At 52.6% G+C, this 16,948-nt stretch overlaps 1 protein-coding gene across 4 annotated transcripts in view; it reads right to left on the bottom strand.

Moving 5' to 3' along the window:
• Window positions 1–16,948, bottom strand: part of LOC309533026 (putative cation-transporting ATPase 13A5) — a 56,005-nt gene that overhangs the window by 12,735 nt on the left and 26,322 nt on the right. For 3 of the 4 annotated variants that reach the window (XM_082223921.1, XM_082223924.1, XM_082223923.1), the window contains exons 11-19: window positions 15,184–15,341; window positions 14,736–14,924; window positions 12,055–12,116; window positions 9,770–9,920; window positions 7,668–7,754; window positions 3,822–3,911; window positions 3,085–3,241; window positions 2,394–2,511; window positions 1,181–1,305 (exon numbers count right to left, since the gene is read on the bottom strand). In XM_082223921.1, the coding sequence (XP_082080047.1) occupies window positions 1,181–1,305; window positions 2,394–2,511; window positions 3,085–3,241; window positions 3,822–3,911; window positions 7,668–7,754; window positions 9,770–9,920; window positions 12,055–12,116; window positions 14,736–14,924; window positions 15,184–15,341 (1,137 nt within the window). The remainder of the gene's footprint in view (window positions 1–1,180; window positions 1,306–2,393; window positions 2,512–3,084; window positions 3,242–3,821; window positions 3,912–7,667; window positions 7,755–9,769; window positions 9,921–12,054; window positions 12,117–14,735; window positions 14,925–15,183; window positions 15,342–16,948) is intronic. The other variant, XM_082223922.1, reaches the window with a different exon arrangement.

Genomic DNA, 16,948 nt, shown 5'->3' with positions numbered 1-16,948 from the left:
GCTTGAGCCTGAAGGGTCCTCACCTGTGCTCACCTGTGCTGGATCCTCAGGTGCAGGCACCAGCTGAGTCTGCTCTGGCCCCTGAGGTGATGGAGGACCCATTGCCTGCAGGTGCTCCACTCTCAGCCCCATCAGGCGAAGGTGAGGTTGCCTCTGGGTCCGGTAGCCCTCCAGCCTCTCCTGAGCTGCAGAGGCTCAGGGCAGGGAGGCAGAGGGATCGAAGTTCCCGCAGGAGGAGGGCTCGCCTCCAGGCCAGGAGAGGCGAGGCACCTGTGGACCGGGGCCGCCCTATGCCTCGGGGCAGATAAAAGCCAGCCAGCCCCAGTCCCAGGTTGCGGGAGCAACATTGTTGGTAGCCTGTTCCTGCCTGCACCCTGTCCTGCTCTTCTGCCGGAGTTCCCGACCTCACCCAACTCTCTGCCTTGGACCCAGCTTCAGCTTTGACGGACAGCCTCCATGCTGCACCCTCGACCTTGGACTGGACTCGGACCTCGCCGCATGGTTAACCCTCAGGACCAGCACACTCTCCCTCCCATTGCCAGTAGCTAACTGAAGGTCTCCTCTTGAAGGCCCAAAGGCCGCTGGGACTTCTCTCATCCTGATTCTCCGATAGGGTGTTGACACGTCTCGCCATTCATCATCCATTCACCCCACATTTTTCAATGGGTTTTGCGGTCACTTTCCAAACAGGAAGAAAAGTGTGTTTCTTTGTGGCTCTGGGCCAAGAGAGAACTTTCCTGGGCTTGAAATGTGCACACCAGCATCCCACAAAATACTGGCAGTCTGCAGGTGGCCGAAAACACTTGAACCAACCCCCCTCCCTTTTGGACCACCATCTTGTTTCTATTCGACACCATTCAGAACGGCTTAATCGGTTGGGAGAATTGGACTCGAAAGCTCAAACGCTGCATGCATTTAGCCAAAGGTTTGCAAATGCCAGTATCCAATCACAAAAGAAAAGCTTCGTTTCTTGGGGAAATCTGTCAACTACAATGCAGTTCCCGCCTGCCTCCACCCCCGCCTATGATTTTTAGAGAGACTGAGCCCCATATATGTTTGCATCAATAAAGGCCTGATCTCTCCCCCCCCCCCCAGTTAAAGCCTTTGGGAAACCCCAGCGAGGGAGAACCCCTTGCAAACCCTTCACAAATGCACAAACACACAACCACAACCTACCTACCTGTGACCATGACGCTGCGGATGCGAGCAGAGCTGAGTTCTTCCAGGACAGCCTGGGTCTCCATCTTCAGCCGATTCTCCATGACCAGGAGACCCAAGAAGGTCAGGCCAGACTCCAGCTTGTCTCTGGGAGGCAGGAGGGGAGAGGAGAGTGAGGGGCTTCTGAAGGGGCCCAGAGGAGCTGCTGGACCCAGAGAGGCCTGGGGGCTGCTCTGGAGCACGGCCTTGAGGTGGCCGGCCCCACAGAGAGTCCGTTATGAAGTCGTCCCCCACTATGCCTCTGGCTGCCAGTGAGGCTCATCCACATTATTAGAAAAATAGTGCCAACCGCCTCAGCGTCTCGCTGGCTCGCTCGCTCCCCAACTTGCAGCACAGAGCCGCCCGCAGCAGAAGAGCCCACCGCAGAGCTCCAACCGAGGGACGGGCTCTTCCCCAGACCCAACTCTCGGGCCCCGGACTCTCAGCCTGGTGCCCCTGAGATCGCAGCACCCCTAGTGCCTGTGGGTAAGACAGCCCTGCTCAGTTCCTGACTCCAGGTCACAGGCTCACCCTATTCACACACAGATACGCCCTTAAGACAGGATTTGTGAGCAAAGAGACAACGGGGAGGTTTTCCCATTTCCTTCCTCCTTGCAGAGAAACATTTGAGGTTCATTTGGAAGAGTCAAAATGGCTTCAGGATTTCTCTCCTGTTCTATTTCAGACATGTGGTTTACATACTTCCGTATGTGTTTGCCTTGTAAATTTATGAACATATGATTTATATATATGAGACCTTAGAAATCCTATAACACTTACCTTTTGGCCCTGCTCTTTCCATGCTTAAAAGTTCTGTGTGTGAGTGCTGATGGGGTCCCCCCCCCCCACACACACACCCTGGAGTTTTCCCTGCAAAAAATGGCTCTATAAAGCCCAGTCGGTGCAAATGTCAATTTGTGTTTTCTGCAGATTGCCATTTGCGCCAACTGACCTTCAAAATGCAGGTTTTTGTGAGGAAAGCTCCAGAGCAGGAAGAAGGTGGGGGGGGGCGTGAAGACCCTGAGCCTTAAACTGCAGACCCTGCCTGGAAATCACGGCAGAAAGGTAAGTGTGGATGACCCCTGACACGGAAGGGAGATGACTCCGCTCTTGATCATGAACGATATAAACTGAGCCCATGCCTGGTGGAGTTAGGCCAGCATCAGCCCCGGGGGCCCAACACCAGCCAGCCTTACCTTTCCAAGTCGTCCAGGTTGACGCCCCTGTTCAGACGGAGCTCCCTGTGAGCCAGCGCAATGACGCGGAAGCCTTGAGACGTGAAGCACTTCAGCTCCCTGTGGAAGTTCTTTGGGACTGCCGGGGAGGAGGGGGAGAGAAGAGAGGCGCCAGTCAAAGAGCAGCAGAGGCAGCTAACCAAGGATGTGCTTGTTTAAAATAATAATGATTTAATAATAATTTATTATTTATGCTCCACCCATCTGGCTGGGTTTCCCCAGCCACTCTGGGCGGCTCCGACAAAATGTTAAAAGCACAATAAAACATCAAACCTTAAAAACTTCCCTGAACAGGGCTGCCTTGAGATGTCTTCTAAAAGTCAGCTAGTTGTTTATTTCCTTGGCATCTGATTGGAGGGCGTTCCACAGGGCGGGTGCCACCACCAAGAAGGCCCTTTGCCTGGTTCCCTGCAACCTCGCTTCTCACAGGGAGTGAACTACCAGAAGGCCCTCAGAGATGGACATTTAAAACGGCTCCCCCTGAAGTCTGACCCAGCTGTTTGTTTGGATACTTATTATGGACAAATGCCGGCTCCCTTGGCCTGAAAGCGAGATGAGCGCCGCAACCCCACAGTTGCCCTTGACTGGACTTAACCGTCCAGGGGTCCTTTACCTTGTTTACCTTACAGGGACATGGATCTTGGGGCCTTACCGCTGTTGGTTTTGCAAAAGCCGGCCACCGTCTCCGGGGCTCCCTTCATGTAGAGGTCGTAGCTGTCCTTCCCAATCTCTTGCGTGATGACAGACATCCTCAGCAGAGAGGAGGAGAAGGGAAACTGGTGCAGGATCGCAATGCCTTCCAAGGGGGCCTGGGAGTGGCGGGAACAGGAGGCTCTTAGTGGGAGATCTCCCCGCAAGCAGGTGGCTTCTATTCAGCACCACGACACCCAAGGCGTCTACGTAGGGGCTGAACTAATAGGTGCGATGAGGGCTAGAAACTTGACAAGCTGGAAGGTGTGCAGAGGCGGGTGCCCAGGATGATCAAGGGTGTGGAAACCAAGACTTAGGAGGAACACTGGAAGGAGCTGGGTATGTTTTGCCTCGAAAACAGGAGACTGCAAGATAACATGAGAGTTATCTTCCGGTATCTTAAGGGCAGCCCCATGGAAGAGGGAGGCAGCTTGTTTTCTGCTGGTCCAAACTGTAGGACCCGAACCAATGGATTCACATTGCAAGGAAGGAGAATCGGATTAAAGACCAGAAGAACGTTCTGGCCGTAAACTCCGTTTGACAGTGGAACGGACTCCCTCGGAAGGTAGTGGGCTCTCCTTCATTGGAGGTTTTGAATCTGCTTGAGTTGAGATCCCTGCATTGCAGGGGGTTGGACTAGATGACCCCCCGAGGCCCCTTCCGACTCTGCTATCCTACAGCTCTAGGATTCTATACTACCTCCAGGATCAGAGGCAGCCTGGATGGCCTGCGCTTGAACGGTCCCGCCGTCACTGTGAAGAACGTAGGCTGCCTTGGCTGTCTAATGACCTGCGTGCAACGAAACAGGAGGGTCGGTGGCTGCACTGCCACACCCGGACATGCGGCAGCAGCGGCAAAGAGCGGACTTCTCCGCCTCCCCCAGCGGCCGTCCGGCAGAGCTTTTCCGACCGGTCAATGGGTTTGGGTCGTCTGGCCAAGAGAGCATTGCTCTGACCCCGCCAGAGTCCCTGGTGGTTGCAGAAACTCTGCCAGGCGCTTTAGAGACAAAACTGCTCAGATTTGCACCCAGACGCTTAGAAAGTTGGCATGAGTTTTAATCTGCTTTCCTGTGGCTTTAACTTTAAATTACCGTACTCCTGTACAGTTTTTTTGACGATAATTTCTTTATCTTTTTTATTAACCGCTTTGAGGTTTTTCTACACTGTAATTTTTACTAATGAAACAATAAATCAATAAATATTACTGCATCCCAAAGATGTGGAGAAGCTGCTCCAAGAAGGCTGCCCGAGTGCCAGCCCCCCTTGCCCCTTGCCCCTCATGGCTGGGTGGGTCCAAGGAGGAAGGAGAAGTATTGCCCGCCTTGAAGGAGATGGTGATGTGCCCCTTCCTTCAGAAGCTCTCCCTGGACACAGAAGTAGTAGATAATTAGTATTAGATGGGATTGATAATAGATAAACTAATAGGATATGAATTTGCTGAACCAATTTTTAAAAGGGATACAAAAAAGGGAGGCGTGAGGAAGTCAGGAAAATAAGTTAACTAAAGATGAGAAATCAAAAAAGAGGGAGTTTTGTTTTCTTTTATATGTGTTTTTTCTTCTTCTTTTTGTGTTTAATGTTTGTATTTTTGTATTTTGTAATTTTGTATTTTTCTGTTTTTGTATTTTTCTGAACTTTTCTATTGATAAAACTTAATAAAATATTAATAAAAAAACAAACAAACGGAAGTATTAGATAATTCTCACCCATTGGCTACTATCTCCTTTTGGGGGCGAGTTTCAGATGTGCTTGGAGGAGACTGAAGATTTGGAACCAGTTCAGTCTAGAGGCTTCTGGCCCAGCCAGGACACGGAGGCTGCCTTGGTCACCCTGGCTGAGGGCATTTGTCGGGAGAGAGATGGGTGGGTGCATTTTTATTGATCTTGCAGTGGCTTTCAGTGTTAGAATTCCTGCTCCATGATTGCAGTCATGGGATTGCTGTCTATCACACGACAGTGTACATTTTGACTCCACAGAGTGGGAAGTGACGGAAACAGGATGTTTGTGTTCCTGTGTTCCGTGAAGGGGGACTATTGTCCTTTGTCCTTTTCCTCTTTGCTGCCTGATGCTAGAGAGAGAGGGAGCCATGTTGCAGTGCTCCATGTGTGTTTATATGTAAATAAAGTAGATTGGCCAAAATGCTGAGTTGCTGAGGTCTGTCACGCAAAATGCGCAAACTCTGCGGATCCCTAAGTGTGCCGGTGTCTGTTGGCATCAGTCGCTGTGATGTTCGGGCAGAAGAAAGCTTTTGATGCTCCCGAATGATCGACCAGGAGGGAGGGAACATGACAGTCGGGCATGTGTCTCTGCCAGGGTCCTACTCGAGTGTAGGCCGAGCTCCTGACATTCAGCCCCATGGACCACCGCGTCCTTCTAGAGCATCTCAGGAGGGCTGGGAAGACTGTCCACCAGCAGTTTTGCTTCTGCCTCTAGAGCCCTGTCCATGGCTGGTCCCATGGGAGTTGTCCTGTGGTGCCCTGTAAGGATCCATCTTGCCCCCCCCCCCACTCTTGAACCTCTTTATGGAGCTGCTGGGAGGTTGGGAAGAAGGAGTTGTCGATACGCAGACGACACCCCGCCCTGTCTCTCTGACCTATCTGAATTGGGAGAGGGGGCTGAGATGCCAGAGAGGTGTTTGGAGGCAGCGATGGGCTGGGTTTGGGCCAACAAACTGAAAGTGAATCCTGAAAAGACAGAAGTCTTGTGTGTCCCGAGTTCTCCAGTCCAGGAAGGAGCAGATTAGATTAGGGCAATGTGCCCTAACTAGGGCTGCCTTTGAAGATGGCTTGGAAACATCAACCAACTCAAAATGCAGCACTCATATTTGCCTTTAGAACTCACACAAGCCCCGTTTTAAAACAGCCGCATACAGTCGTACCTTGTTTTGTGACCAGGATCTGTTCCAGAGCCCCGGACGATAGCCGAAACAGACGCAGGGCAAAGCACTTCTGCACTTCTGCGCATGTGCGAGTGGCAAACCCAGAAGTAACCAGTTTTGGTACTTCTGGGTTTGCCACGGACATTCGCCGGAATGGACGCTAGACAAGGCACACATTCATGGAGGTACAGCGGTACCTCTGGATGTGAACGGGATCCTTTCCAGAGCCCCGTTCGCATCCAGAAGCGAACGCAACCTGCCTCCACGCATCTGTGTGTGCGCGGGTCACAATTTGACGCTTCTGTACATACGCGTGACGTCATTTTGACCATCTGCGCATGCTTGAGCGGCAAAACCCAGAGGTAACACGAGAGACCACCTCCTTCCCTAGAGACCCCCTTGGGTGTGAAGACTGGCAGAGGGGACCCTCTTGGTTAGTCCTCCCACCACCGAAGTTTGGGGTGCTGAAAACCTGGAAGGGGGCCTTCTCTGAAGCCTCCCAAATGTGGAACTCCCCCCCCCCAGAGGTGCACCTGACACCTTCTCTGTTTTTTGCCAGGACCCACCCTCTTCCTCTGCCTGTAATTTGTTTTCATACTGAATTTTAAAAGGTTGCAGTCCACTCCTGGGACAGGCAATCCATTCAGTCCTCACCATCACCTGCCTCTGAACACCAATAGCTGGGAACACAGTCTTGGGAGAGAGAGATGGTCTCATGCCTGCCTTGAAGGCTTTGGGACAACTGACTGATGCGAAGGTGTGTGGCTCTCAGTCTGCCCTAAAAGAGAACAACCACCAGCAGCTGCTGCCGGTCCACTGTTCCCCCTGCAGTCGTGCATTTGACTTTTCCTTGCTCAAAACTATCCACAGAAAGTTCTTTCTGGCTTGGTCCTGTCTCTAAACTGCCTCCTTCCATGCCTCTCAGGTCATGCCTCCATGGCAACAGAAGATCCCTGCTGGCTTTTATGTATTTCTTAAGAGCATAGGAAGAGCCAATGGCCCACTGAGCCCAGAACCCTGTTCTCACAGTGGTCGACCAGATGCCCCAATGGGAAACCAGAAATCAGGGTTCGAATACAAGAGCAAATCTCCCCTTCTATGGTTCCCAGCAACGGGGATTCAGAAGCATCACTGATTCCAACTGTGGAGGCACAGCAGAATCGCTAGCCCTCTCCTCCCAGTGGCGTAGCGTGGGGGGTGCAGGGGGACCCGGCCGCACCGGGTGCAACATCTGGGGGTTAGGGGGTGCAAATCCACGGGTTAGGGGGTGCAAATCCATGGGTTAGGGGGCGCAAATTACTTGCCTTGCCCCGGGTGCTGACAACCCACGCTACGCCACTGTCTCCTCCTCCTCCATAAATCAGTCCTATCCTCTGGCAGCCATCACTGCCTCCTGAGGGAGGGAGTCCCATCGTTTAACTATGTGCTACTGACTTCCTTTCGTCTGTCCTGAATCTTCCCGCAAAAACCTTCCCTCTGCCTCCGTCCCGAAGAATCCCGGGGTAGCAGATGCGCAAATGAAGCTACAAGGCTCCTTTGCCCCAGAAGCTCTTTCCCTGAGCGGAGGCTGTGATGCCAGCCGCCCCCTGCCTGGCTTGTTCTCCCAGGGCGAGAGGGGCAGGAGCTCCGCCAGGGCGGGGGCCGCTCAGGGGCAGGTGTGGCACTTACCTGGGCGGCGTTGCTGTCTGGCTTGACAATGGTGCGGCTCACTTGCACGCTGCCTTTGCTCCCGTCCGAGCTGGACTCCTCCATTTTCTGTAAGGAGGAAGGAGGAGAACACAGATTGCGACTGGGAGAGTCTCCAGGACCAGATTAGAGGGTGGCAAAGATGGTGAAGGGTCTGGAAGCCAAGTCTTAGGAGGAATCCTTGAGGGGCCTGGAGATCTTTGGCCTGGCCATCTGTCCTGACACGCTTTGGCTGAGATCCCTGCCTTGCACGGGGTTGGACTAGAGGACCTTTGGGGATCCCTTCCAACTCCACAATTCTCTGCGTCTTTGAGAAGAGGAGACTGAGAGGAGGTCCCTGTTTATGGAAGACAATCTTACTCGGCCAAAGACAATCTGGATCGCCAAAGAAGAAGAAGTAGAAGAAGGATGACGAGTCCAGCTGGATGAGGCCAATGGGGGCCTATCAAGGGCAGTATCCAGTTCTCACCGTGGCCAACTGGATGCCTGGAGGAAATCTGCAATCAGGATTCGAACACGAGATCCATGTTCTCCCCTCCTGTGGCTTCCAGAAGCATCACTGCCTCTCCACCCCCTCCCCAAATCCTGCCGGCCCTTGTGGGGAACAGGGGAAGGGAACTGTCCTCTGCCCACAATCTTGGGCTGCAACTCTTTCCCTGTTGCCCCGCTGTGGGCTCCCTCCAGGGGCCTTTGCCAAGCAGCAGCGGAAGGATGGACACACCAATGGCACGAGGTGCAAAAGCAGGTGCAGCTGATCCTGGAGCAGATTGATAGGTTGTGTTGGAAACAGACAGGAAAAACCACGTCCTGGAGCGAAGCCAGAGGCCCCGAGTTTTGCTCTGCCTGTTAGCAGAGGGATGGAGCCGAGGGGAGGGGACCTCTGGGGCAACGTTCCCACACTCCTCCCTGCTGGAGGTGGCATGAGGACAAGGCCTTCAGCCCTGTGAACCTGCCGCGGAGCGGGTCCCCGGTGCCAGCCGCGTGACCGCAAGGGTCAAGAGCCGGGAAGGGCAGCCTCCAAAATCAAGGCGGAGGGTGACACAATGTTTATGCCAGATTTCCTCCGACAACGGAGCAGCCGCTGTGTCCCTGTGCATTCAGGCAAGGGCAGAGGAGCTTTGGCATGCCCCAGACTCCTTTCTGAGGAAGCCCCGGGCTTTGCACTGCAAACCACAACCGCTCTGCTCAGTGGAGTGTCTTTGCAAACCACTTGTGTTCCCAGGGCCTCCCTCCATCGCTCAGTCACACCGTCCCAGGGTCCTGGCAGGCCCCCGGTGAGGGTGGCCTTGAATTTCGCGAGGCATGGAAGCAGGAAGTGGGCCAGGAGGAGCAGCCAAACACAGGGCGACTTTCCCCACACTTTGCTAGGCTGGCAAACAGGAGACCGAGGATGAACAAGGCCTGCAGATTCTGGGATGTTTCCGGTCACTGCAGTCAACTCTTCCTCCTGGAAGCTGTCCCTCCCGGGTGACCGTCGGAGGATAAGAGCCAAAGGCCCCCCTGAGCCATCATCCTGTATCCCAGTGGCCATTCAGATGCCTCTGCAAGCTTCCTCTTCTTTGGTGATCCCTCGTAGCCGAGTCAGATTGTCTTCCATAAACACAGTTTTAACCATGAGTCCGTAAGTGACTGTGGAGGCCAATTCTGGATCCACGCGTCCTTCCACAGTGGGGACATTGGTTTCCGGGCGGGAGTTGTTCACGGTGTGGATTTGCCAAGCGTGCCTTCCTCTTAGCATGTCTTCCCTTGAGTGCTCACTGGAAGGACAGATCGTGAAGCTGAGGCTCCAAGACTCCACAAGAAGAGAAGATGCCCTGGAAAAGACCCTGATGTTGGGAAAGATGGAAGGCACAAGGGGAAGGGGACAACAGAGAACGAGATGGTGGGACAGTGTTCTCAAAGCTACCAGCATGAGTTTGACCAAACTGCGGGAGGCAGTGGAAGACAGGAGTGCCTGGCATTCTCTGGTCCAGGGGGTCACGAAGAGTCAGACATGACTAAACAAAAATTATTATTATTATTATTATGCCCTGCCTTCCCAGCTCTTTCCTCCTCGGCAGCCCTGAGTGCGAAAGTCGACTCACCCAGTTGGTGCCCTCAAACATCTTGACGTCCAGGGGATCCCCTTGGATCTTCCCGTCCAAGACCAGCAGGGAGTGGCAGGTGGCCATGGCTCTGCAGATGGGCCCCCACGGCAGCGGGCAGCCACTGGAGAAGCTGTGCACAGCCTGGAAGCTGGGAGGGAAAGGAGAGCATGAGCCCCAGGGTCCCTCTTGCCGGAGGGAGAAAGAGTTCGGGGTGCCAATTAGCCACACTAGCCAAGGGCGCCTTCAAAACTCTCTCCCAGGCAAATCAGGTACTCTCCATCACATGTGGTGGCTATGAAAGAAAACCCAGGTATTTGGGGAGAGCATCCATTCAGAATTACAAAAGAGGTTAAAGATCTCTTTTAACAGAAAACCAGAAGCTTATCAGCTGGGAATTATAGATTTGGATATCCTGCAAAAAACCAAAGGGTATCTTTTTATATGCTACAGTTGCAGCAACAGTTCTTATTGCTGCAAAACGGAAGTGATAAAATCCGCTCTATTCATGAATGGATTCAAAAACTGACAGAATATGCAGAGTTAGATAGTTTATCAGAAAAATAAAGAATAAACCAAAACAGGAGGTCTTTAAAGTACATTTGAAAAATAATTACTGTAGTTTAAATTCTGTTGCAGCATTCGAGCAATTTCAGTAGTAGCTTTAAGAAAGACATCAGATTTAAAATAAATTAAGGATTAGTCAAATTTGGATAAAAGTGTGTGTTGGCAACCAGCAATATATAATTGAAGTAAGGAACAGATGGGAGGTCGGGTCTATAGTTCAAAGACTAATTTTTGCTTCATTGTTTTGTAAATAATATTGTGTTCATTTTCATTTCTGTTTTTCTTCTTTTCTTTCTTCTCGATGTATCAATAATAATAATAATAATAAACTCTTTCCCAAAACACAGCAGATGTTGCTTGGGCTCCAGGATCTGCAACCCAAGTGGACAAGAGGAGTCTCAAAGGGTTGTCTGGAGCAGCAAGGCTGCCAGGGATGAAAGAAGAAGCCCGTCTTTGGGTCTAAGGCGAAGGGCTGCCCCACAGCAGAGTTGACTGCACAGCTGCAGATCTTTGAAAGCCTATTTCATTGGCCTTGTCTGCCCTTCCGCTGGTCTCCCCCTTGAAAATGCAGGCTGCCCAATCTGGGGGTAATCCAATCCATTTGTTAATTGATTTGTTTCATAAAATTTGTACATTGTTTTATTGCAAAAAACCAAGAACAGCAAACCCTCAGAGTGGTCTATGAAGAGCTGAGACTGGAGGTCAGGGGCGAGGAAAAGGGAGCAGTAAAAATGAAGTTTAGTCCACCCACAGGCCAAGGAAGGATGCAAAATGCCTGCTTTCCCCAGTGGAGAGATTTCCCTGAATGCTGATGTGCTTGTTCCTTGTTCTTTCAGCATTTTAACGTTTTGTAATGTTTTGAAGTATTGTAATTTTTTCTTGTTTTCATGGATCATCTAGTCCAACCCAAGAGTCCTTTCCCCTCCTGCGGTTTCCAGCAAGCGCTCCTGCCTCCAGCTGTGCTACCCGACCGGAAACCTTTCCATCTCTCTCTTTCTCGCTGGTCTCCCAGGAAGGAGGTCCAAGTTAGGGGGAGGCAAGTCCGGAGGAAGGCTTTTGGAGCACCTAAATCCGCCATCCAGTCACTGCTCACCCCCTCCACACCCGTCTTTACTCCACAAACAATCGGCCCTTGTTGGAAACTGTCAACATAACCTCCTTAATCCTTTCGTTCCAGAGGCCAAACACACAGTGGCTCCTTCAGAACAAGATTGAGGGCTTCCCTTGAACAGGGCGCTGAGCCAAAGGGGTGGAGGAGGAGGAGGAGGAGGAGGAGGAGGGAGGGAGGGAGGGAGGACGGAAGGAAGGAAGGAAGGAAGGAAGGAAGGAAGGAAGGAAGGAAGGAAGAAAGAAAGAAAGAAAGAAAGATTATTGTGCTGCTGGACTAGATGGGCTGAGGACTAAACCTTCCACTGTTCTCTGCTGCCGGAATCTGCAAAGGAGCAGGGCTGACTTGCTAGATTTCCCCGAAGCCTCTCCTTGGCAGCAGGAAGCTGGATAGCAGCAACCCCCCTCCCCTCCTTCTGGGGCTGGAGCCAAGCAGAGGCCGCGCCTTGTACCTGAGACTTTGCAGCCCCCTTGGCTGGGCAGCACTTCTTCATTAATCTCTCCGTATTCAGGTTTACTTAAAAGGAATTTTCTGGCCACCCCGGGGAGTTGGACCAGATGATCACTGGGATACAACAACCACAACCACAACTACCATTTGCAATGCTTACCTCCTCTTTTCGCAGGGGACGGTGCCCCACAGATCCAGGCCATCCTCTGTCAGCGTGCCAGTCTAGGTGGGGGAAACAGACACAGGGCATCCCTGGTCAGAAGGCGGAGCCCCCGCTCAGCTCAAGTGCCACAGGGCAGCTCAGGCACAGATCTCCTTGTGGGAGGGTGAAGGCGAGGGATGGGCCCACAAAGCGGGGAGGGGGGCAGAGAGAGATGGGAAGGCCCCTGGGGGAACCGGGAAGCTCTCCCTGGGGCACAAGCTTCCTTCTCCCTTGCCCAGTGGAAGCCCAGCCCCTGGGAGCCGCTGAGCCTTGAGGAAAGAACTCCTGAGGACTAGAAACCTCCCAGGAATGAAAGCGCTGGAGGCATGAAGCATCCCTGGCACCCACAGGGTGCCTCTGGGGGTTTCCAGACCATATAACACCGGTCTTGAAAGACCTACATTGGCTCCCAGTACGTTTCCGAGCACAATTCAAAGTGTTGGTGCTGACCTTTAAAGCCCTAAACGGCCTCAGCCCAGTAGACCTGAAGGAGCGTCTCCACCTCCATCGTTCTACCCGGACACTGAGGTCCAGCTCCGAGGGCCTTCTGGCGGTTCCCTCACTGCGAGAAGCCAAGTTACAGGGAACCAGGCAGAGGGCCTTCTCGGTAGTGGCGCCTGCCCTGTGGAACACCCTCCCACCAGATGTCAAAGAGAACAACAACTACCAGACTTTTAGAAGACATCTGAAGGCAGCCCTGTTTAGGGAAGCTTTTAATGTTTGATGCATCACAGTATTTTAATATTCTTTTGGAAGCTGCCCAGAGTGGCTGGGGAAACCCAGCCAGATGGGCGGGGTATAAATAATAAATTATTATTATTATTATTATTATTATTATTATTATTATTATTATTATTATTATTATTTCCAAAGGCTTCAAGGCAGTTACCGTATTTTTCGCCCTATAAGATGCACTTTTCCCCCTCCAATAATGAAGGGGAAATCTGGGTGCGTCCTATGGGGCGAATGCAGGTTTTCGCTGAAGCCTGGAGAGCGAGGGGGGTCGGTGCGCACCGACCCCTCTCACTCTCCAGGCTTCAGGAAGCTATCCACTAGCTGTGGGAGACCCAGCTCTCCCAGGGCTAGCGGAGAGCTTGCCTGCACCCAGAAGCTTTGGGCGCGCTGAGCTCCGCACGCCCCAAACTTCGGGATTAGCGCAGCGCACCTGGGGGGAAATAAAACTTTTTTCCCTTTATTTCCCCCCAAAAAACCTAGGTGCGTCTTATGGGCCGGTGCGTCTTATGGGGCGAAAAATGCGGTACCCCTGAATGGGGCAACTGTGCCCCGCAAGGACCAGGTGCACAGCCTGGGAGTCATTTTGGACTCACAGCTGTCCATGGAGGCGCAGGTCAATTCTGTGTCCAGGGAAGCTGTCTCCCAGCTCCATCTGGTACGCAGGATGAGACCCTCCCTGCCCGCAGACTGTCTCGCCAGAGTGGTGCATGCTCTGGTTATCTCCCGCTTGGACTACTGCAATGCGCTCTACGTGGGGCTACCTTTGAAGGTGACCTGGAAACTACAACTAATCCAGAATGTGGCAGCTAGACTGGTGACTGGGAGCAGCCGCCGAGACCACATAACACCGGTCTTGAAAGACCTACATTGGCTCCAAGTACGTTTCCGAGCACAATTCAAAGTGTTGGTGCTGACCTTTAAAGCCCTAAATGGCCTCGGCCCAGTATATCTGAAGGAGCATCTCCACCCCCATCGTTCAGCCCAGACACTGAGGTCCAGCTCCGAGGGCCTTCTGGCGGTTCCCTCATTGCGAGATGCAAAGCTACAGGGAACCAGGCAGAGGGCCTTCTTGGTAGTGGCACCCACCCTGTGGAACGCCCTTCCAGCAGATGTCAAAGCGATAAATAACTACCTGACATTCAGAAGACATCTTAAGGCAGCCCTGTTTAGGGTAGTTTTTAATGTGTGACATCTTAGTGTATTTTGGGTCTTTGTGGAAGCCGCCCAGAGTGGCTGGGGAAGAATTTGTTCAATCCCCCCCCCCAAATATAGTCCGGCCCACCACAAAGTCTGAGGGATGGTAGACCGGCCCACGGCTGAAAAAGGTTGCTGACCGCTGTACTAAGCCATGGTCCCTCCTGGGGCCTGAGGTAGAAATTCTGTAAAACCCATTACCAGCAAGGCCAGAGTCACGAACCCAAGAGTGCGGCCAGACCCCCAAACTGTTAATGCTTGAAGGTTAGGAATGAGAAACAACTCCTGATAAGGAACAAGGAGGGCTCTGCATGTACATTTTTTAAAAAAGGGGTTGAGAAAGTGTTTCCATGAACTGGTTGGATGAGAGATGATGGGGTGGCAGACAGCGGTTGGGAAGAGGATGAAAGAGCCAAAATGATGTATATTTTCCCTATAAAGTTTGTGTCCCAGGGCAAAGTGTACTCTCTGAGCTCCACCCTGCAATTCATTGGCAAAAGTTCAGCGCCTGAAACCCAAATTACCGCATTACCAGAACCAAAGGATTCAAACTACAAGAAAAGAGATTCCAAGTCTCTCCTTCCTTGGGGGGTTTCAAGCAGACTTGGGGTGTCCCTCCGTCAGGGATTGCGGCAGATGGCGCTCAGGATCCCTTCCAACTCTCCCGTTTTGGACTTTGACACCCCAAGGGCATTCCCCAGAGACGGCACCTTGTCGAAGCACACCAGGTTGATCTGCCCGCAGATGTTGATCCTCTGAGGGCTGATGCAGAAGATCTTCTTCTTCTTCAGCCTCCTCTGGGCGTAGACGATGCCGGTGGTCAAGGCGGCCGGAATGGCCGGAGGGACCGCGACCGTCATGAGGAGGAGCGCCATGGTCACCGTGTCCGAGACGGGTTGCTGGGAGGACACAAACACACACCGGACAGATGGGGTCAATTCATGTGGTTAATTCATTGCATTCAAACCCACCATTTCCTCCGGGCTACTCAAGGAGCCCCTCCTGATCCTCCTCCCCCCCTTTCCATCCCCACAACAACCCTGTGAGGTAGGAGAGGCAGAGAAAAGGTCCCAAACAGTGGGTGTCACGGCTCAATGGGGATTTGGGTCCTAGCCCAGAACTCTAACCACTAGACCGTGCTGTCTCTCCGAGACTCACCTTGCGGCTCACGTACACCCCGATGGTGTAGACCAGCCCCAGGATGCCGATCAGAGCCAGGCCCACGATGAAGCGGAAGGCCTCTCGGTAGAGGCGGAAGTTCAGGGGCTTCGGGTAAAGGATGGACCTCACCAGGTCTCCCTTGGCGGTGTTGAAACCTGCAGCAAAACGTGGCATGGGCGACACTCGAACGCAGGACACAGACTCGGCCCAAGGAGTTATCCCCACGCCTTGTCCTTTGGCTTCCCAGAGAACTTGGCGTCCAAGGTAAGAGCCCCACCTTCCATCCTTCTTGCGCTCGGATTTAGGCTGCGATCCTCTGCGTGCTTACTCGGGAGGAAGCTCCACGGAGCCCAAGCACAGCTGGCCGTCTGTCAGGGGCTCGGACCAGACGACCCTCTGCAGTTCAGTGATTCTAATAAAGGTGTCTATGACTGGATTTCTTATGGCTTTGGAGTGTGTAAGATGGCATGCGCCTGCGGTCCCAGAAACAGCCTCATACGAAACTAGCTCTAAGAACAATGACTTGGAAGGAACCCAGAGGGTAGGCACACTTTCCCAGCAATAGAATCATAGAGGTGGAGGGAACCCCAAGGGTCATCCAGTCCAGCCCCCTGCAAAGCAGGAATCTCGGCTAAAGCATCCCTGAGAGACGGCCGTCCAAGCTCTGCTTCAAACCCTCCGAGGAAGGAGAGTCCCCCACCTTCCGAGGGAGACCCTTCCACTGTGGAACAGCTCTCACCCTCCAAAAGTTCTTTCTCTGGTTGAGCTGAGACTTCCTTTCTTGCAGCCTAAATCCTTTGGTTCAGCTTCTATTCTCTGGAGCAGCAGAAAGAAGGTTTGCTTCTCCTTCCAGATATTGGTAAGGTAAAGGTAAAGGGGCTCACTGGAAGGACAGATCGTGAAGCTGAGGCTCCAAGACTTTGGCCACCTCATGGGAAGAGAAGACTCCCTGGGAAAGACCCTGATGCTGGGAAAGATGGAGGGCACAAGGAGAAGGGACGACAGAGGACGAGATGGTGGGACAGTGTTCCCGAAGCTACCAACATGAGTTGGACCAAACTGTAGGAGGCAGTGGAAGACAGAAGTGCCTGGCGTGCTCTGGTCCAGGGGGTCACAAAGAGGCAGACACGACTAAATGACTGAACAACAACAAAAGGTAAAGGGACCCCTGACCAATAAGTCCAGTCATGGCTGACTCTGGGGTTGCGGCGCTCATTTCGCTTTATTGGCCGAGGGAGCCAGCATACAGCTTCCGGGTCATGTGGCCAGCAGGACTAAGCCACTTCTGGCGAACCAGAGCAGTGCACAGAAACGCCGTTTACCTTCCCGCCGGAGTGGTGCCTATTTATATACTTGCACTTGCTTTTGACCTGCTAGGTTGGCAGGAGCAGGGACCAAGCAACAGGAGCTCACCCCATCGCAGGGATTCGAACCGCCGACCTTCTGATAGGCAAGCCCTAGGCTCTGTGGTTTAACCCACAGCGCCACCTGTGTCCCTCTCCAGATATTGGAAGAGAGTGCTAACCCTCTTGCGTGATAACCAACGTGGGCTGTGGGGGGCAGGCATGAATCTCCTGCCATAATAATAATAATAATAATAATAATAATAATAATAATAATAATAATTTATTTATACCCCGCCCACCTGGCTGAGTTTCCCCAACCACCCTGGGCAACAAACAGCATATCTAAAAACATAATAAAAACATCAAACATTAAAAACTTCCCTAAACAGAGCTGCCTTCAGATGTCTTCTAAAAGT

The sequence above is a fragment of the Podarcis vaucheri genome (assembly GCF_965113315.1).
Source record: "Podarcis vaucheri genome assembly, chromosome: 5".
NCBI lineage: Eukaryota > Metazoa > Chordata > Lepidosauria > Squamata > Lacertidae > Podarcis > Podarcis vaucheri.
The sequence above is the reverse complement of the archived record's forward strand: the minus strand, read 5'-3'. Positions and strand labels throughout refer to the sequence as shown.